This window comes from Lathamus discolor, chromosome 1 (genome assembly GCF_037157495.1).
Source record: "Lathamus discolor isolate bLatDis1 chromosome 1, bLatDis1.hap1, whole genome shotgun sequence".
Classification (NCBI taxonomy): Eukaryota; Metazoa; Chordata; class Aves; order Psittaciformes; family Psittacidae; genus Lathamus; species Lathamus discolor.
This window is the reverse complement of record NC_088884.1, coordinates 48778501-48800286: the sequence shown is the minus strand read 5'-3', so window position 1 is coordinate 48800286 and position 21786 is coordinate 48778501. Positions and strand designations below refer to the sequence as shown.

The 21786-nt window shown below is 42.3% G+C and overlaps 2 protein-coding genes and 1 long non-coding RNA gene across 10 annotated transcripts in view; 2 read left to right on the top strand and 1 right to left on the bottom strand.

Annotated features, from left to right (window-relative positions):
* Positions 1-6867: 6867 nt before the first annotated feature.
* On the bottom strand, positions 6868-12638 carry LOC136009783 (uncharacterized). Its single transcript, XR_010610646.1, has 2 exons — positions 12322-12638; positions 6868-10783 (listed from the first exon to the last, which is right to left on the bottom strand). It is a non-coding gene; the product is annotated as an uncharacterized LOC136009783 (long non-coding RNA).
* POC1B (POC1 centriolar protein B) overlaps positions 12003-21786 on the top strand; it is a 70714-nt gene continuing 60930 nt past the window's right edge. For 6 of the 8 annotated variants that reach the window (XM_065669994.1, XM_065669986.1, XM_065669958.1 and 3 more), the window contains exons 1-4: positions 12003-12136; positions 12333-12417; positions 20954-21125; positions 21520-21699. In XM_065669994.1, coding sequence (XP_065526066.1) covers positions 12122-12136; positions 12333-12417; positions 20954-21125; positions 21520-21699 — 452 coding nt within the window. In that variant the 5' untranslated portion in view covers positions 12003-12121. Of the gene's footprint in view, positions 12137-12332; positions 12680-20953; positions 21126-21519; positions 21700-21786 lie in introns of those variants that run through there. The other 2 variants (XM_065670021.1, XM_065669976.1) reach the window with 2 other exon arrangements.
* On the top strand, positions 12334-17416 carry GALNT4 (polypeptide N-acetylgalactosaminyltransferase 4). The gene is made up of 2 exons (XM_065669946.1): positions 12334-12417; positions 12903-17416. The coding sequence occupies exon 2, from the start codon at positions 12925-12927 to the stop codon at positions 14674-14676; it is 1752 nt and encodes a 583-aa protein (XP_065526018.1). The 5' UTR covers positions 12334-12417; positions 12903-12924; the 3' UTR covers positions 14677-17416.

Sequence of the window (21786 nt, the reverse complement as noted above, 5' to 3'; positions counted from 1 at the left end):
TGACACTACAAGCCAGACATGCCTAGCCACTTCAGGGCTGTAATTCACAGGAAAGCCCACACGTTTTAATGTGATCTCCGGAAAGCTGTGCTGCAGAGCTGTGGAAAGCAGCTGCCCCTCAAGGAAGAAGAGGATTTCTCACCCTGCTTTCTCTTTCAAATCTTTCAGGTGTATGGAGAATAAAAATCATAGCTATTTCTAAGGAAAACTAAAAGCTGACTTGCTTACAGACTCATGTGGTTTCACTCCCCGTCTTTCTACTTAGGGCTCCTTGCAGAACCTGCTCCTTTTTCTCAAAGCAACTGTAGGGTTTTTTTCCCTGGATTTATACATTTAAGATCAGTTTATAAAGAAAGAAAGTTCTCTTTCAGGCATATAAAGTTAACAAAATCTACATTCTTCTTCTAACTGGGCAAGAATAAAGAGCACCAAAAAATATATGTTCAGTTACAGAAGCCTATAATTTAAATGGACTTGAGAAGCTGGTTTTTCTCTTTACCTTGGTTCATAGAGTGTTGGTGTTACAGGCTTTCATCTACTTGAGCAAAGTATTAGTGAAATCAAATTATATTCAATATCAGTTCTGCTGTTACATACAAATCAAATGCTCCCTCTTTTGCCCTGAGTTACAGAAGTACTTTGTTAGACTTGGAGAACTTACTCTTACATCAGATTTGGAGTCTCTTTTTACTGGTTCTCAGATAATTGCATATAAAACTTCAAATGCTAGTGTAGGAAGCCTGACATTACAAAACTGTCATTCTGGTCTTAAAAAAGAATGTAATAGGAAAAAGCCACTGTCAAATAGTGCACAGATGAGCTGTGTAGTAAAACTAGCTGGCTGGCTGGCCAAATGTTAAAGTAATATGAGATAATTCAAATAAAAATTTGACATTCTAACTCTTGAAAAAAATAGCTGTTTCTGCAAAAGAGTTGTCATGGCCTTTTTGTTATAAATAACACATTGCTTTCAAAATGAAACCAGATTTAAACAAGTATGTATAGAAGATGTGGGCGAGTTCCCTATACCACTAAATCTTAATATGCTGCATTCTGTCTCTCTATCCTAAAGGTACAGAAATAACTTGAATTTCCTTCTGTAGGGCCAGTATATTGCAGTATGTTTCATTTGAAGTGTATTAATGTTTCAACAGAAGATGAACTTTACAGCAGGAGGTTAAATTTATTCTGAACTGTCATTTTGAAGGAGCTTGAGATAGCAGGGGTCCTGAGCCATTCTGCAGGCATGTCAATGCTTCAATACAATTATTACAGCTTCAAATCTCACTGACTTTATTCTTTTTCAAAAGGGCCACAAAGAGTCCAAGTCTGAGCATCAACCAAATGATCATGTGTCAGCTTGATACCAATCAACATGATCAGCACTTTAAATGAAGAAATGTTACGGGCTTTTTGATCACTGGATGAGGAGTGTGAGCTGATAAAATACCACTCGAGAATATTACTTTACACCAGCTTTCTTCATTACTGTCCCTGAAGGCAATCAGAACAACCAATAGAGTCCTCAGTGTTTGTTTTCTGAAGTCATGCTTGATCTCTAATAATCACTGTCAAAAAGACTTGAGATGCTGAAGCACAGTCCTGCATGAACCCAGTTTGAAACATTGCATTGAGGTTGATTCTCAGTTCAACAGTTAAGCTGTAGATAGTTATTTCAAAACTGACTAATTCTGGGATATTGCCAAATACAAGTGCTCCTGTGGCTTTCTTGCCTTGCTTCAGTCTTGCAAGGCTTGATGGTTGGTTGTACTGTAACGTGGAAATCAGGCCTTTCAGGAAACTTCACGGAGAAATACATTTAACCTCTAATCACTCTACTAAATTACACAGATCAAGAGGTTTGCTTTTCTGGGGTGAAGAGTAACGTTATGAAATACAAGGGCCTAGCCATTTCAAAGAAGGGCATTTGAGAGAAGAGTGTTATTTCTCTGTTAATGCTCGTTGCTGCTCCACCATTTCCAAGATTTTGAACAAGTTCTGACACTTGTCAAGGAGGATTTCCTGGGCCTGGGCATCTCTTTTGCTATCCCAGTGGAAATCATGGCCAAGTTGCAACCTGTTAAACATCTGTATAGTCAGCCTTGTCTGTTGTCCAGCAAAACTGTACCTGTTCTGAGCAAACTGCTCTGCCTGTTCACAGGGGTGTGTGATCACATTCAACTGAGCCTTACACACGCAGCAGGGCTGTAGTCCATGATGCTGCTCAGCTTACCTGCTCTGCTCCTGCAGTGTTCCATCAGTTGTACCATCTTCTGCGACAGCGTGGTGGGTGAACCACACCAGAACAACTTCTGGGTGAACTGCTGCTGCAAGCTGCTGCTTTTTGGATGACGTCAGCTGCAAGGACTGTTCTCTGGACAGCGTAACTCAAACAGAAAGGTGCTCCCTCCATAGCTCTACAGTAACTAGAGGTGGAGACAGCAACAGCATAAATACTGTGGGTGAAGGAAGTTAAGTGGGACCTGAAAGGGGAGAGTGGAAAGAAAAACATGAGCAATGAGGAGATAGCTGAAAGCTTCAAAGGAAGCAAAGCAGGATAACAGGACAGGAGTGAGAGGAGCAAAACCAAGGAATATACAAGTTGAAAACTGTGTATTTAAAAGCAGGTTCTTCCACCTAGGGGCCCTAATGCCAGGAGTGCTATGAACTATGCTATCTGTCAGCTCACACTTTTTTGCCCAAGCATCACCTTCTTGTTTTGGTTTGGAGGAGAACCTGCTATGATCTGTGCTGTGAATCTGAATACCAAAATTTGACAACCACTATGGATCACTGTATGATTTAACATTAGTGATGACTGGTTGGAGGGAGTGCAACAAGCTGGAATACCAGATATTCAAAATAAACTGATGTAAGAAACTTAATCTAGTGCTTTTTAGTTAAAATAACAACATTTAATATGGCTAATACAGTTAATTGGTATATCAGAGTAAAGCACGCCTGTGTGTACTGTTCATGTGCTTTTGGTGAAGATGGAAGTTTCCCCACCATACTCAATACTATGGCAGGAAAACTTCCTTACAGTAGGAGTGATCTTGAGGGACAGCTCTTGTAGCAAGCACATAAGACTCTTTTCTGACAACTGGGAAATTCAAAGCACACCCTGTCTGTTCATGGGTGTTTATACTAACAGCAGGCTGTGTTCCTCCAAACAAAAGTCTGTTTAAGGATGAATTCTCCCAAACTTGAGTAAAAGTTGCTAGCAAACAATTTCTAAGAATTAGTGCAAAATAAAAGCAGGCAGCGCACAGAATACATTGGGTGCTATCATCTCTAAACAGGCTGTCTTGTGATCATTTTAGCATGAATTTAGTATTTCATCTCCATCACAGAGAGATGGTGTGGTGTGAAAATACTGGTTAGCCTGCAGCCTCGCAGCATACTGAAGGCAGACTGCCTGTGTTAGTTCTGAAGGAGCAGAAACCATCAGAGCGCGCTTCTGTGCGATTCCTGATACCCCATCTGCAAAAGCTGCAGTGCCTAGATATCCCCTTCTCACTTTGAAAGGGAAGGCACTTTGACTTCTGCTTTCCTTTCTGTAGTACATCAGTACAGTGATACTGATGTGCTGCATAGCTTGTCTGCTACAAGGCCCTGCTGACCTTTGCCACAGCTGGGATCATAGTACTGACTGCCACTGTAAAATGTCCTGTAGAATCCCAACTGGATTGTGATGGAGATTCTGGGTATACTGTGTCCATATGCAGCAGCCTTGTGTGCAAAATGATGAAAGCAAGCAATGTTTTGTTATACAGCAAAATGCTAAAGGAAACTTGAGCAGTGTTCTCACAAACTTGTTTTAACAAGAAAAACTGGCATTCTTCCCTGCTCATTTTGTGATATTAAGCAGATGCTGCCTTCTGCTTCTCTCCACTGTACAGTACATGGGTTGTTTAGCCATTCAGAAGTCATCCCTCTCTGAAACATTATGCTGAGATCAGCATAACATTTCATAATATTACAGCCCCTGTGAGAAATCATACAGCAAGCTGACACACATCCAGCTAGGCATTTATACAGCTGCCTTGCAGGAGAGGAAATTTAAAAACAGAAGGTGTGGGGAAGATACTTGCAGTTTTGACTTCCCACCCCCAAAATGACCCACTATACTTGAATGCCTCACCAGTGGAATAGGGCCCATTGGTTAGATGTTTATAATTTCATACGCAGCATCTGACAAGGTGTAACTACACCAGTTACTCTTCGAATGAGACCAGTGTCCAGCTGTCTCATTTATGGTGTCAGCTTTTATACTTGATGCAGGCATGGAAACAACAAAGAATTTAACGATAAAACTTCTGTCTGAAACTACTAGCACCCACTTCATGTTTCTGTGTGCATCAGCCACACAAGTAATAGTCAAGAGGAAATCTAAATGGTAGCAGCAGGAAGCATCTGTGGTACCCTGTCATGTTGTGGGTTTTGCCAACTGTCATGCTGGAAGGCTCTTCCTGCCCAAGCAGCCACTTCTCCAGCAAAAAATAAAAGAAAGAAATGCATAGATGCAGGCTTTCCTTCTCCAGACAAAGAAGTCCCTACTTTGCTCTGCTACAGCAATGATGAACACAGATCAGCATTTAGGGTTGCCTGTGAAGTGGCAAAGATGTAATCTGTAAGGTCTTCTCTCTCATGTAACCCAGTCTCCTCTGCAACGATTCTGAATCTGAAGCAGCTGCCACTGCTGGTCAGAAACACCTTGATGTACTCCTGTCCCTCTGGAAACTAACCTAAAGCAAGGCTGGAATTGAGTTCTCATAGAGATGAGATAGATACAGAGTCAAGGATCCTTTTTAGAGGATGCTTGGGTGCTATAGAGCAGGGAAACCAGTATTTGACATTGCTAAACACATGCATATAGCACAACCCTGTGCTAAGCACCTGAATTCCCTGATGGGCCTTCAGCAAGCATTTAGCAGAAGAAACTAATGTCACAGATAAAATGTGGTGGGTGCGCCAGCCTGTACAGTTGAAGATCATCTGTTTTCCACTTAGTGCGCTCTTCTGCTTCCTTCTCCATCCCTCTGGATACCATGTTCCCCCTCCTGCAAGCAGTGCACAGAGTATGTTAGGTGCTATCATCTCTTAACAGGCTGCCTTGTGATAATTTTAGAATTAATTTAATATTTTGCCTCCATCAGAGAGAGGAATCAGAATTGGGAGTCTGGCAATAATTCCATTTCTGAATTTGCTGTAATCCTTCATAAAATTAGTTGCTTTGGAGCGCACATTTTCAACAACACTCTTCCAACAGCCTCCACTGCTGTATATTCTTCTACAGAAATGTAAAAGCAGGCAACTTCTTCCCTGTAGAACAACTAATAGAATTGGAAAAATACTTCATAGTCTCTGAATAAAAAGCACAATATCAATGTATCTGATTATTTTTTGCTGTAATATGCATATCTTGTAATTTTTCATTCAATCCGACTAGCTCCCCAAAGCCTCATAGTAACACGTGCATCCCTTTCTTCTTTGTTCCTTCAAGTACAGAAAAAACCCCACATTCTTGTCTTTGGACTTCAGTGGTGTTTCTGTCTCAAGCCCTGTTTGTCTATCTGTGTACAAAGGAAAATCTGTATAATTATCCGAGTGTTTCTAACAGCTTTTTGAGTTCTTGAAATACATGGATCAGTTGTAAGCAGAGGAGGTAAAACCAGGTGCTTCTCTACATTTTCTGATTAAACGTAATGCATAGAGTAGTTTTCCTTTTGAAAAGCTGAGTCAAGCATGATGCATTAATGTTTTATCATGCCTTATATTCTCTACACCTTCAGTTTAATGGCTGAAAACCTCACCCATAGAGTTTTAATGCAGTCTGGCTTAAAACAAACCACATTAATTTATAAAATACCTACCAATATTAATTCTGCTATATGCAAATACCAAGTTCCTCATTAACACCCAGCAAACAGATTTACTGTTACTGCCACCTTTTATTCATAAATATGACAGCTAAGCCAGAATTTGGTTTCAGGGAGTTTGGACTTCGATAAAAGCTACATTTCCCCCTAAAATTAAGGGAGCTCCAATATCAAGAGCTCATTTTTTCTAGTTAAATTTCTTATTTTAGTTTCTCTCGATCCTGTTCACTCCATTCCCTTCTTCATGAAGGATATTATATAAACATGATTCTTTACGGCATCTGCTGAAGCATTAATAAATTTGTTCTAACCTTTGTCACATTTTATTAAATTCTTCCTAACTTGTTCTAACCCTCATGAACCTGGTAAGACACACGAATAGTCCTTGATTTTAAACACACATTACCAAAAAAATACCTGAAATAACTTCATTCCAACACATTGCACTTGGTAACATGACAGTTTCTCAGGTATTGTATACAATGGTAAAGAGCCCACATACCACGTATCTATTCAGAAACAATTGCTCTACTTATTTTTAGAAAAGCTAGATGCCAGTGCATTGAAATAAAAATGTATTTACCAACACACCCATGTTACTGGCAACGCAGCAAACGTTACTGGTAGTGATCACCCATTAAACCATTAAAAGAAGAAAGAGAAATATGCTCTTTAAATTTGGAATTGCATGTGGGTATCCAGTCAGGTAATAAGGCCACTGCTGTAAAACACCATAGTAAAAAATTCCATAGTGAAACCAGGCCCACTATCAGGAAACAGTAAGTGGCTGCAAACACTGTCAGATTCAAATAATGCACACAGATTATAGAGAGTATGATTTATAGTCTGGCATTGAAGGTAACACTCTGAGGGGTTTACATTCAGCTCAGCTTGTGCTGCAGCTGCAAATCACTATGTCAGTGTTTTTATTGTGCTGTTTGGGTATTTAATGAGAAACATTAAGGAATTAATGAGAAACACTAAGTCATTAGAAAGACAGGTATCTTTTACACAAAAGTATCCAATTAAAAGGAAAAAACCCCTCTGGATAACACACCCACTTTTATACAAATTCTAATGACTTTAAGACAAGTTTTTTGGCAGAGTAATTGTCACTCTTGGCTTCTAATCCAGATGGTTATTTGTTTTAAAGTGCTGGTTTTAAATTGTGCTGCTTTTACACAGGTTTCCCTTCAGGCACTTTGAAGTTGTTTTATTTAGCCTTCAGTACAAATACAATCTGTACACTGAGCAAGGAAAAATCTGAAAAATCTATCAGCTACAACTGATAGATAAATCTGATCTGATCATCTTTGTGGCCCTTCTCTCCCCCTGCTCTAACAGGTCTGTGTGTCTTGCATAGGGACCCCAGAGCTGGAGGCAGTACTCCAGGTGGGGTAGCACCAGAGCAGAGGTGCAGGATCAACTCCCTTGACCTGCTGGCCACATTGTTTTACGCAGCCCACTATACAGTTGGATTTCTGGGCTGCAAGCGCACACTGATGGCTTATGTCCAGCTTTCCATTCACCAGTACCCCCAAGTCCTTCCCCTCAGGGCTGCTCTCAGTTCATTCATCCCTTTGTATTGGTACTGAGGACTGCCCCAACCCAGGTGCAGGACCTTGCACTTGGCCTTGTTGAACTTCATGAGGTTTGCATGGACTCATTCCTCAATCATACCAAGGTCCCCTGGGTGACATCCCTTCCCTCTGTCATATCAATTGCATCACTCAGCTTGGTGTCATCCACAAATTTGCTGAAAGTGCACTCAATCCCACTATGTCATTAATGAAGTTATTAAATAGTGCTGATCCCAAAACAGACCCTTGAGGGACACCACTCATTACTGGTTTACATTTGGACACAAAAACTGCAACTCTCTGGATGTGACCATCCATGCAATTCCTTATCCATCTAATAGTCCATCCATTAAATCCATATCACTTCAACACAGAGGCAAGGCTGGTTTGGGCGACCTTACTAAAGGCTTTACAGAAATTCAGGTAGATGACATCAGTTACTCTTCCTTTGTCCACTGGTCCAGTCACTCCAACACATAAGGCCACTAGATCGGTCATGATTTACCCTTGGTAAAGCGTGTTGGCTGTCTCTAATCACCTCCACATCTTCCGTATGTTTCAACACAACTTCCAGGTGGGTCTGCCCCATGATCTTACTGGGCACAGAGGTGAGGCTGACTGGTGAATGGTTCCCAGGGTCTGGATGCGCTATTCCCTTTTCTCCAGTCACTGGGGACTTTGCCTGCCTACCACAACTTTTCAAATATGATGGAGAAAGGCTTAGCAACCACACTCAGGACCCCAGGCTGTTTCTTAGACTACAAGTTTCTTGGGCTGTAAGTAACATCATATACCAAATCATCCTAGCATTTCAAATCTATATGTACCTACTTGACATCCTTTTCCGTTTTCTTGCTGCAGTGGGCAAACAGGTTTTAATGGGATGTTGATAAGAAAATACCAACAAAACAAAAAAACCCAACAGTACTGCACAAGTTACTTCACGGTCTCAGTATTTATTTTCATAACCATTTTGATGTAGGAGAAAAAAGGTAGGATCAGAGGTTGGAAAGGCGCCAGGGGCATAAGGTATTATGGTTCTACAACTGCAAGACAGCCTGTAATTAAACCTTTGTGCCCTGAGACTACGTTCTTCCCCTGCATGTAGGTGGATGAAAAACCGACATCACCCTAGCAAAGCGTATCTCACACTCCCCTCTAGTGCCCACGGCGCACCACCGCCGGCTCGCGTTCCCAAGCCCGAGGGCAAAAGGCCTCTTTCTCGGTCTGAACAGCTCTGCTGCTAACACAGCTGCTCCCAGTATGATCCCAGCAATTAAACCTGGGGCTGTCGGTTTTATTTTGAAGTAGGTTTAACACGGAGTAAAAAGTCCTCATTTTAGATATGACAGAATTTTAGCTGGGTTATACATTGTATGACCTCAGTTATTACCAAATCACATGTGATCAGTGTAATTTATGTACATGCACAAAGGGTACCAGGTTTTTCTAAGTGTCCTTGAAGTCTACATATGCTTTTACTAGGTCCTTTCCTACAGTGACCATGCAGCCTGGGTGAACCTTGAGTTAGAATCTTGAAGTGCTCCCCCATACACATGGTTACTGTTTGGTCATCCATTACCTTAACTCAGTGCCTGAGAAAAAACTCCACAGCTGCTGAAACAACAGCTTACCGAGACTGGAAGATGTTTTCTGAGGCACCATTTATCATTGTCATCACAGTGCACAACAACTTAATGCAGTACATTGCTCTTCCCTGTTGCGGATGAGTTATTCTCAACCTCAAAAAGACAATGCCAACTCATAACTGCATTAAATTACTAGGAGTTACAATAATCTTAATTCTAAAAATAAAATCTATTCATGCTAATGAGAAAAAATAATCAGCATAAAAACTATACCCACCAGCTTTATAACTGCAGTCATTAAAGCTAATTACATGTCTGCACCAAGGGAATACTTTGTTTCCTACAAGCATTTGGAAGTCTTCAAAACACTGCCAGGTAAGGAGAAGCAGTATGGAGCAGACTAACTTTGTAAGCCCTACAATTTGAGAAACACTGTTCCAGCAACTTATAGAAAGATGGATGCCACCCTTTTTTTTCTCGGTAATCACAGTCCATTCCTTGCTTTATACCTATCACTTGGCACTTTATAATTCAGGAGCTCTGTGGGCTGGTACCGATTTCAGTTTATTGCTAGCAGCCCAGAATGAATAAGGGATACTGAGCTGCTGGAACTGTAGCAGCCGTGAAGAAAGCAATGACTGGGAACTGTCATATAGCTCAGCTTGCAAATAAAGTAACACGTGCTTCTGTCCTCTTGGTTTTAAGGAGCTTTATGAACACATCTGAACCTGAGAACATAAGGTGCCAGAAATACTGAGATACCATACTACACAATTAGAGCTGCACAGAGGGAAGTTTGGGGAAAGGAAGGATTGAATAACTTAAAGATCACACAAAGTCTGGTAGTAAACCTACTTCCCAGAGGGACAGGCTGTCTCCCTGCTGAGAGGCATCATTTACAGCTGATAAACTCTAGGAGAAAGATGACAGTTCAAAAAACAGCTGAGAAATGGCTGGAAGGCATGGTGAAGAGGCCAAGGTAATTTAACTGGTTAACATACTGCTCCTGCTATGGGGTAGAATGGGGGACACTTAAGTCTTATCAATACCAACTTTTTCAAATGCTACATTTTATGTAGTGATAACCAATATCGGGAGCTAACATAAAGGGAGTGAGTTGTGTAGGAAAAAGAAAAAAAACAAACAACAAAACAACAAACCCAACCAAGAACAAACAATCACGGAATCATGGAACGGTTTGGGTTGGAAGGGTTCATCTGGTTCCAACCCTCCCTGCCACAGGCAGGGACACCTTCCACTAGAGCAGGTTGCTCAAAGCCCCATCCAACCTGGCCTTGAACACTGCCAGGGGTGGGGCAGCCACAGCTTCTTTGGGCAACCTGTGCCAGTGCCTCATGACCCTCACAGTAAAGAACTTCTTCCTTATACCCAATCTAACTCTACCCTCTTTCAGTTTAAAGCCATTTCCCATGTTCTGTCACTACAGGCTCTTGTAAAAAGTCTCTCTCATTTCTTGCAGGCCCCCCATAAGCACTGGAAGGCTGTTAAAAGGTCTCCCTGCAGCCTTCTCTTCTCCAGGCTGAACAAGCCCAACTCTCTCAACCCGTCTCCACAGGACAGCTGCCCTCAGATCATCTTCGTGGCCCACCTCTGGACTTGCTTGAGAAGTCCACATCCTTCTTGTGTTGGTGGCCCCAGATCAGGACGCAGTAATAATGACATAAAAGTTTCATTAGGTCCAAGTTAAAGTCAATGTGTCTTGTCCCAGCACCTATTTAAAAAAAAAAAAAACCTTCCTTAATGTTACGAAGCGGTAAAGGCAAATATTCAGCCTGCTTAAAACCAATGTGGCTAGCAGATTTTCATGGAAACCTTCTTATATTCTTGTTGAGATAATGCTGCTTTTTTCGGCACTTTTAAAATTATTATTGTAAATGTGCATTTCATGGTTATATAGTTGATTTGAAACTGTCCTGTAACTGACAAATCTTATATGTTGGCCTAATTACTGACCTGATTCTGTAGATATGAGAGTTTAATGTCCGATGAAACTGTAAAATGCAGACTGGATTTAAAATAAAATTAAAGGCTAATTGCAGTATAAATTACTTCTTCATGAGCAGTTGCATATTGAATGGCAGTTTTGCTATCACAGCCCTCCCCTTTACTAATTGATGTCAACCCTGGTTCTACTAGCACAGCTATTGGAGCAGCATTTTTCCAGCAGGATCGGTTCCCTTACCTAGCATGAGTATTCACAGCACTGCTAATGCCAACATTCCCGTGTTGGACTGGCTTTTTTTGTTGTTGCTGTTGTTTGGGTTTTTTGAACAGCTCGTTGTACTTTACTAGAGCATTAAAGGAGTGATTAAAGATAACTCTGTAGGATACAAATGCGAATGCTGACTTGGAAATCTAGAAACTATTAATGGGCAAAGAAACAACTGGGGAAAAAAGGCAAAGATGAAAACTGCCTAAGGTGGTTTAATACAAAATCCGTCTGAGGTGTTAAACAGAGTTATCCTGCATCCATTCCACAGCACCACAGCACCATGAGGGTTGGAAGGGACCCCTGGAGATCATCTGGCCCAACCCCTGCCAGTGCAGGGCCACCTAGAGCGGGGCACACAGGAACACGTCCAGGCAGGTTTTCAATGTCTCCAGAGAGGGAGAATCCACACCCACACCCACCCCCGGGCAGCCTGTTCCAGTGCTCAGCGTAAGAAGCAATTCCCCATGGTGCGGTGAAACCCCTCGTAACTCACAAAACCGAGGTAACACGGGCCAGATCCCCACTAGCTTTGGGGGTTTTGCCTCTTCGTGTTTGCCTCCAGCCAAGCTGCAACAAGAGCCTCAAGCACAGCGCCTCCAGCGGCCGTGCCCGCGGAGGCCATGCCGGGGCCCTACGCCTTTAAGAGGCAGCCGAGCACCTACCCCGCGATGTGCGGCCCCGCCCCGCCCGGGGCGCCCAGCGAATGGGCGGCTGGAAGGACGCGGCAGTGGCGGTGCGGATGAACTCGGGGCTCTGCCGGCCGCGCCTGAGCGCGGGGCGTTTGACGGGCGGCCGTGCCGCTCCGCGCTGCCGTTGCTGCGGCGCGCCGCTGCGCGCATGGCCTCCGCGCTGGTAAGGGCACGGGCACGGGCACGGGCACGGGCGGTGCTCGGTGTCGCCCGGCGCGCTTCGCCCCCGCGGTGGAAGCGCTGAGGGCGCGGGGCCAGCTCGCCGCCCCGCTTTTGCTGCGTGCGGGACGCTAACGGCTCCCGCGGGGTGGTGCGGGGGTGCCCCTCCCGGAGGCTGACGGTACGCACCCTCTCCCCAGGAGGACCCCGTCTTGATCCGGCCTCTCCGAGGCCACGGAGCGGCGGTGACGGGCGTCGCCTTCAACGCGGACGCCGCGGGGCTGGGTGAGTGCCGCGGGGCGGGCGCCGTTTGGCTTTCAGAGCATAGCGGTTCGCTCTCTCCTTCCTCCTTCTCCCCCCGCTTCCAGCCCGGAGCCGCCGGGCAGTTCCGGGCGCAGGTCCGGGCGGGGAGGCGGGGCGGGCTGCCGCGCCGGCCGGGCAGGCCGAGGAGTCTCTGCCCCTTCCTTAAGCGACAACTTTTAGAGCAAACCACAAGGCGGGAGGAGGGGTTTGTCCCGCGGCGAGAGAGGAGGAGGAGGAGGAGGAAGTAAGTGAGGGGAGGGCCGAGGCCGGAGGGGCGGGGGGTGCTTCGTGCCGCCGCCGCTGCTGTCCCGCTCCCGCCGCGGTTCCCCGCAAAAGCTGTGGGCCCGGCACCGGAGGGGCGGGCTGCGAAGGAGGGAGGAGCGCGGAGCCGCGGGAGCCTGCAGCCCGCTCCGTCCCGGGGGCGCGGCGGGCAGCCGGCGCTGGTTCACGGGGCTCCTCTCTGCTAGGAGCCGCTGTTAATCGCCTGCCATGAGGATCCGTCTGGCGAGAAGATGGACGTGGGTCCGCAAAAGCTGCGTGTTTCTCGGCTTCTTGATGATCGCTTACTTTGTGGTCGAGCTGTCGGTGTCTTCCTTCGGTGCTTCTCTCGCCGGGGAGAGCATCACCAAAGGGAAATGGGAGAGGCGCTTTTCTGACAGAGCAGAAGAAGCTGTGGATTTGGCTCGCCCAGTTTATGACAAATCCGCGCCTGATCCTTATGCCCCAGGAGAATGGGGCAAGCCCTCTCGCCTGCAGCTGAGTCCTGAGGAAAAGAAACAGGAAGAAGATCTGATCGAGAAGTATGCAATTAATATTTATTTGAGTGATAAAATCTCTCTCCACCGGCACATTGAAGATAATCGACTGAATGGGTGTAAAACCAAGTCTTACAACTACAGAAAACTGCCCACAACATCTGTTATAATCGCTTTTTACAATGAAGCCTGGTCTACGTTGCTGCGGACGATACATAGCGTTCTTGAAACGTCACCTTCAGTGCTTCTTAAAGAGATTATACTGGTGGATGACTTGAGTGATAAGGTGTATTTGAAGACTGAACTTGAAAAATACATAAGCACTCTGGAAAGAGTCCGCTTGATAAGAACCAACAAACGAGAAGGGTTGGTTCGTGCACGCTTAATTGGCGCTACCTTTGCGACTGGTGATGTCCTCACGTTTCTAGACTGTCACTGTGAATGTGTCTCTGGCTGGCTGGAACCACTGCTCGAGAGAATTGCTGAGAATGAGACTGTTATTGTTTGTCCTGTCATTGACACCATTGACTGGAAAACATTTGAATACTACATGCAGACGGCAGAGCCTATGATTGGGGGGTTTGACTGGCGGCTGACATTCCAGTGGCACTCGGTGCCTAAACATGAGCGTCTCAGGCGCAAATCTGAAACTGACCCAATCAGATCTCCAACTATGGCTGGTGGCTTGTTTGCTGTCAGCAAGAAGTATTTTGAGTATCTGGGTACCTACGATACAGGTATGGATGTTTGGGGAGGGGAAAACTTAGAATTGTCATTTAGGGTTTGGCAGTGTGGAGGCATGTTGGAAATTCATCCGTGCTCCCATGTAGGTCATGTGTTTCCAAAGCGTGCACCCTATGCTAGACCAAATTTCCTTCAGAACACAGCACGTGCTGCTGAGGTGTGGATGGATGAGTACAAAGAGCACTTCTACAACAGAAACCCTTCAGCAAGAAAAGAAAACTATGGGGATATTTCTGAAAGAAAGATACTAAGAGAGCGTTTGAAATGCAAGAGTTTTAACTGGTATTTAAAGAACGTATTTGCTGAGTTGCATGTACCAGAAGATCGTCCTGGCTGGCATGGTGCTATCCGCAGCACGGGAATAGCTTCAGAATGCCTTGACTATGTCTTACCAGAACATAATCCTACTGGGGCTCACCTTTCTCTCTTCGGATGTCATGGTCAGGGAGGCAATCAATTTTTTGAATACACATCAAATAAGGAGATTAGATTTAACTCTGTAACTGAGCTATGTGCTGAAGTCCCTGAGCATGAAGACTTCATAGGCATGAGAAGCTGCCCAAAAGATGGATCTCCTGTCCCAGAAATTATTATATGGCATTTCAAAGAAGATGGGACTATTTATCATCCTCATTCAGGAAAGTGCCTTACTGCTTATCGTACGACTGAGGGGCGTGCTGATGTGCAAATGAGAACTTGTAATGCTGCAGATAAAAGTCAGATTTGGAAATTTGAGAAGTAATCACTGCTGGGAGTACAAATTGAATGGACTGTAATCTCCAGGGGTTTTATGTGTGTGAGCAGATAGCAATTTTGGTTGTATTCCAAGGTATACAGTTATGACTTCGTAACTGAACTTCACATCTGAATGTCTTCAGATGTGTTTGTAGTGGTGTAGAAACTGTATTTTCTGTGGTGAACTGTATGGGAAGCAAAAGTAAATACTGGGGTTTAGTTTCTAAATCACTGAATACACATCTAATGCCTTTTGTTTTTGAGACATTTTGATCCATTATTTTCTTACTTTGGTCTGTCTTGATTATGGTAAAACAAAGGCTTTTGAGTTGATTGAGGAGGGATTTTAATTCTTAAAAACAATTATGCACATTACCTTGTAGGTTTAATGTTACATGAAAGTAAAGAATCTTTACTTACCAGAAGTAAAAGTTCAGGTTTTTGCAGTGGAATTAACTGACCTATGTTGCAAATACATGATAACATATGTGTCTGACACCCTAAGTAATGCTACAGTAGCGTGTGATTGAATCAACATTGATGTGGAAAGTTGACTCTTGAGCCTTTTTTGTATCCTGCAGTTTCCTGGGAATTTGCATATTCTTAAGGGTTTCAGAGTGACCGCTAGCTATATTGCAGTGAAGAAAAGGAAGGCTTTTTTAGTAGATGGGCTTTGGCACTGCTTTGCAGTCATGCACCTGTTCTGGAAAATATATAGAGAAAAGTGTGGTAGCAGTGGAACCAAGGACATGCTGGTGGTACTACAAATGGGAAGAAATAGGGATGACTGCAAATAAGAATTCTGTCTAAAGGTAACAATAGAAAACGAGCACAGAACTGCATTAGCTACTGCTGTTTCTTGGCTATATATTTAACATTTGTGTTGCCTCTTTGTAAGCTTTCCTGTGTTAAAGCCTGGTATCCTAGGGACACATACCTTATGCGACTAAGGTTGGACGGGGCCTTGAGCAACCTGGTCTAGTGGAAGGTGTCTGTGCCTGTGGTGGGGGGGTTGGAACTAGATGTTCTGTAAGGTCCTTTTGAATCCTTAACTATTTTATGATTCTATGACTATACCATGTATGCTTTTTTTGTCTCTTAGTGGGGTAGAGGAAGGAGACAGAGGAAGAGTTGGGCGTTTTTGTTTTGCATTATATATTTTGGCATCAGCCTTGGGTGGAGTTTTGAAATAATGCAGCATATGCCGCCTCTTCCTAGTTGTAGTAGTACCATGGAAGACCTTGGGTGAGGTTGGGAAGCTGGAGTTCCTGACATGAGGGGAGTTGAAAAGACAAAGGGCAGCTTGGAGCAAACCAAGATTTGTCAGTTCAGTGGTTCAAAGAACAACTTATTTAGAATGTTTTCTGTATCCTGTTATGCTGACTTTTGAGGAATATTGGTTCTTGAATTGTGTCACTAATCTGTTTTAAGTGTGATTATAGTCAGTAGACGGAATAGATATGTTGTGTACTTGGAGAAAAAAAATCTTCTGTTAGTATCTGTGTGTTTTAGCTTTATGTGATTCAAGTTGAACACCTTCATATTTTGGGCATTCCAGCTTTTTTGATTACTTTTCACTGAAGTGATAAATGTTCTTCAGTAGCCACAGTGTAATAGTCCTTGACAAAGGACTGGTAGGTTGGAACTTGAGCTAGTAAGCATAAGAATCTGAAGAATCAAGGAAGGTAGTAGGCGTGCATTTGCTGCAGGTCTTAGTAGGTAGAAGGGTTAAGAGGGAGAACTAAGTCATGGAATAAGTGAAGATTTTCCAAAAAGAGTAAAGCAGCAGTAAATTCAGATGGTTTTAAAGAGTTAAGAGGTTTGGGTGGAAGCAGGCTAAGGCAGAAGGAAAACAAGAATAATATTTAGAGGTGAGGATGTAGCACTGAATCTTGGTAAAATTGCTCTCCACTGTGTGGCATGAGCTTCAAAGTTGGTAACTTATTTTTAGGAGGTTATTTGCAGTTTGTGAGGTTTTGGGTTTTTGTTGGGTTTTTTTAATATTTTTTTTTAAAGGGAATCTCTTTACTGTATAAGGGAGACATTCCTGAAAAATTCCATTCCGCTCTGTAGCAAGGAGTTCTTTTGTGTACCTACAAGTTATGAACCATTTATCAAATTTTAAAAGGCAGCCAGTCATTATGTACTGGGGGGCAATAAATTACATAAACTATGTGCTTTTGTGAAAAGCTTGCTGTAGACTGTTACACTCAATAGACAACAGGAAAAAGGCCTGGGCTCTCCTACACGGTAGAGCATAAGTTGTATGTGCAGTCCATGTTTCCTCAGATGAAAGTAATTAAATGGTGTGAATATAAACTATGCAATGTTTGTACAATTAACTTTTTTAGCACTTGGGAAAAACTACATTTCATATGAAGAGCTACCTTCATGTAACAGCTGACATTCAAAGTGTTCCTTATCTATTTAAGCAATAATTCTAAGTAAATCTGCCTCTTGACCTTAACATTTCAAGTTCCATTAGTTCTGAACTGAGCTGCAGCAATTCTACAGAAGTGCTCCAATCCAGTTGTTTTACATGTGTACAGATTTCTGGAAAATCTGAAACTGTGAAAGATTTTCTATTCTGTTAGACTTTGAAAATTTTGGAAACACTTGTATATATTTTAAACTACTGATTTTAAGTGACTTAAAAGAAATTGAATGTAAACTTAACACTGAATAAATGTGGGAGGGTTTTGGAGTTTCTTTTGAAAAAATAAATAAAACTCAGAATGATAATTAAATGTTGGCTGTCATGCTGACTCTTTTCAGTTCTCTTCCACCTGTGTAACTACATTCAGCATAAAATAGAAATGGCCGTGATCTTGAAGTTATAGGAGTTATTAAAAGTTCCTTATAATTTATCCACTGTGCTTACTATTCCAGATAGGCTTCTTTGACAGAGGTTCAATTAGTAATTATTTTCCTTCAAGTAGGAAATCTTGCAAATCACTGTTAAATGTGTTTGTACTGGGACGTTACACCTTATCACATAGAGATTTGCAGAGTTCCTGTTAAATGTGTGTTTTGGATTGGTGGTGGTGGTTGTTGAATATTCACACACATGCATCATGTACCCAGTCCTGTACTGCATCTGACCTGTAATTCTTGCACCGAGTTAATTATATTGGGGTGTCTCAGTGTTTTGGTATGGAAAAATGGCGACCAAGAGGTACATTTAGCTGTTAAAGCCTAGCTGAGTATGTCTCTTCTGATCTGTGCGCAACTTTCATATAGTCAGTACTGTGGCATCGTGAGAAATGGGAGTGTAATGGTAATTCCGTATTGCGGCAACTTGTGTCTTCATACGTACGTGTGTACATGTGAAAAGGTATGCCATCAATATTCACAACTTATAAATTGAACTTTGTTTCAGTGCTAACACCATAAATTTTTTTTTTCATGGCATATATGAAGCCCAGATATCTGTTTAGAGAACTGCAGCAAAGCCTTGTGTAAACTTGGCCTTTGCATAAGGCTACATCTATTCTTTGGTGTTCAATTCTGTTATGACTCATCACCAGAAAAGCAAATTAGGTACTGATGCGTCAACTGTACTTGGGTGTGTAGAGAAAGCACTGACTTTAAGAAAGGGGGTGGGGAGAAAGGCACTGAATTTATAAACTGGATTACATTTTAAATTGGAGTCAGCTCAGTGTGAATTTTCAGCTTGCTTTCTAGTTATGTTTTGCAGTTGATCAAATATTTTCATTACTACAGCAAAGACAAATTTTGTCTTTCACCTCTAAACTTGGTTCTGGTTACGTCGTGGTCTCTCTGAGGAGCAAGTGCAACAGACCCATTTGTGGTATGGCCCATCCTAAAGAAATTGTTCTGAACCTGTGTTTCTTTTGTTTCAATTCCAGTACTTTAAATTAGCCCTGGAAATCTGTTGTGGACCATTTACTGGTGGTCTGGTAATTGAAAGTCAGACTGTAGGTTGGTGGCATACTTAGCAGGCACTGGCAGCTCATCAATTGGATCTAATCTGCATTGCTGTGAGACGTGTAATCTACCCTGGATGCTCCTTGTTCTACTCCTTTTGATCATTTAAATGCATGGACAACGTGAACTCAAGGGGAGAAAAATGCATAAAGGATTGAGGAGCAATCCTTAAGATACTGTGCTTGAGAAAATTGGGGAAGCAAGCATTGCTATAAGTAGGCAAAAGCTTTTAAAATGAAATAAAAAGAGAAATAGAGAAGTTTATTTAATAATAGTAATAGAGTATTTTTCATGAATACAACTGTTTTTAAGATCAGTATTGATAATGGAAATGACTGCTGGCAGCATTATTGTCCCATATACTCTAGTGCCTATGGCTAGCTAAGATAAAATATTTGCTGTTACAGTAAAATACTTGGGCATTAGCCGTATTCATCAAAATGGATTTCAGCCTACTTGAAGGGGGAATAGCTTGGCTTGGCTGAGGCTTGTTAAGGGTAAAGGGTCCTTGTTTCCTTGACAGGATAGAGCAAAAATTTAATATAGATTCAGAGTTTTGTTTTAAACTTTCTTTGTCTGGGTTAACAACATGAGAGAGGGCTACAGATACAGTCACATCAGCCCATGTGCCCTAGGAAAATAATTCTGCAACAGGTCTGTCAGTTATTCCCCCTTTCCTGAGCAGCACCCTTCTGTCTTCTGTAACCCCTGGACTGGTGTCAGTTGGGCTGGAACTGCAGTACTGGAGATAATATTAGTCTTTGAGTGTCACAGTACTCAGCAGGTGGTTTCAAGGGAGAAACCTGCCTAAGGATGGAGAGGGAATGCTGCATGAGCCTGGGCAACAGGGAGTCCAGAGGGAGAACAAGGAAGATGTTTTCCTCTAGTTTTTGGAACTGAAAGCAAAGAGGGTTAGTATTACATTGCCCTCATGCAGTTCACAAGGTACCACAGGTACTTGGAAGTTCATGCATTATTTGTTTTGGAAACCATTAATCTTGTGTGTTCCACATTTCCAACCTGATGCCTTCAAATTCTATTTTAGCTAACATTTCACTTCTTCCTTTCTGTTTTATGCAACTCTAGGTCACATTTTTGTGAATCGAAGGGAAAAAAGAAATTATTGAAGTACAATTAGAAAGAGCCTGCTGTAAAATAGAGTCCTGAAAAGTTGGAGGGGAGAAATATTCTGTACTTCTGTGTCAAATTTAGGCTTACTGATGTGAGAACAGACTCTCCCTATGCCCATATATTTTACCAGAAGCTAGTCTTTGGGGAGTAAAAATAGTATCTCTGTGCCAAATCCCTAAAGAGTTTAATACCTAATATTTTGTTTGAGGCTTGCCTTGACACATATGCTAATAAACAAACTTAGTTCCTGTGTGCTGTGTTGGTGCCTGAAAGAGGGTGAGAAGAGAAAAAAACCATCATTTTAATGTCCTCTTCAGCTTCCAGGAGGTTAGTGTTCTTCCTCTGCATCTGTTTCTGTACTAGGGGTAGGGATTTTATAACAGCGGTGGGAGTGAGAATCCCTTGATTTTACTTGTCCTACATGCTAGCAGTTAGCACAGATGAAGATAATAGGGGTGTAGAAATATCACACTTGTCAGTTTAATTGAACTGCTCATTGTTATTGCTACTTACAGCTTCCTGAAAATGATCAAGCTCTGGTAAAAGCTATGCCTGCCTTCTCAAATGCAGATGGTATGGTCCACCTGTACAGTGACTGAAAAATGTCTATTATTAGACTGACAACTTTATATTGTGTTTTGAAATAGACAAATGTTAGTATCAAAAATTGGTACTAAAATAGGATTATAGAATTTGGATATTCACTTCTGTATAGAAATCTGAAGTGTTAGAAATGATATCTTGAATTTAAGTTGGCTTGTCTTTTCAAAATTAAACATTTGATGCTTGAAACAAATTCCATTTTGGAGATCAAGCTGAGATCACTGAAGAATTTGTCGGTTCTTAATATTTGGTAATGCTAAATCTGAATTCGTACTTAATGATGTGCATGATGTTCTGCTGTGTATTTTTTTTTATTCTATATCTTTGAAGTACTTGTAAGCCAGTTTGCCTAATATATGGGAGAACTACTTCTTAAGGATTGTCCTTTACTCCTCCCTGTCTTCTGATATCCCTCCAAAAGCCTGGTGTTGGCATGGCTGGCTGCCTGGCTGCAACTTTGGCCAAGTATCTATTACAGCACAATAATTGCTTCCTCCCCTTAATACGTAGTCAGTTCACTGGGTATTCCAAATCTGTAGGCATTAGCCCTGATTTTTCCATTAAGAGTGAGTAGACTTATAGTATCTTTAATTTCTTGCCAGCTACCTCCTCTTTGGATAGGTTTCTTATGGTGTGGAGGCTGAAGGCACAATGCAGAGCCTACAAATTTGTAGGCCATGCAGAAGCAGTGACCAGCGTACAGTACTCGCCGGAGGGGCAGCTACTTGCTTCAGCTTCTCGGGATCGTACTGTCAGACTATGGATTCCTTGCATGTGAGTATAACTAGGCAATACTGGCTATGTGTTTCATTAATGTGCAATATGAATAATGGACTCTTTACCTAAGAAAAGTTTCTGTCTTCTTCCCGCATCCTTGGGCTTTGACAGACATTAGGGAGCATAAAGAAGTATGGAGGCTAATGTTGCTAGTGAATTGCACCATTCTCCAAAATTTGTCATACAATTACTTTGATGTCTGTTATTCTAACAATTAATATTCAAATAAGGCAAAAATATTGGCAGAACTAAGATTAAAGCTGTATACATTGGTTTTTCATTTGCATAAGATGTCAAATATGTTAACTTTGAGTTTTATGGGGTTTTAGTCAGTTCAATATAATCGTGGTTTGTGTCTTGGGTTTTGTTGCTTTTTTTTTTTCCCCACTAGTCATGGAGAATCATCAGTACTGAAAGGTCATACAGCACCTGTTCGTAGTGTGAGCTTCTCTCAGGATGGCCACTTTCTAGTTTCAGCATCCAATGATAAATCAATAAAAATATGGAGTGTTCGCCATCCATGCCTTTTGTTTTCCCTATTCCAACACACTCACTGGGTTTGCTGTGCCAAGTAAGTGTTGTTTTTATTCTCCTTGTAAAGAAGTAGAACTACTAGCAAAGGGGTTTTATTTCCCAGGACAGAACTAAGAAGAAAAAT

Coding starts and splice junctions, on each gene's coding strand:
- GALNT4 (XM_065669946.1), top strand. CDS start 12,925: ATGAGGATCCGTCTGGCGAGAAGATGGACGTGGGTCCGCAAAAGCTGC.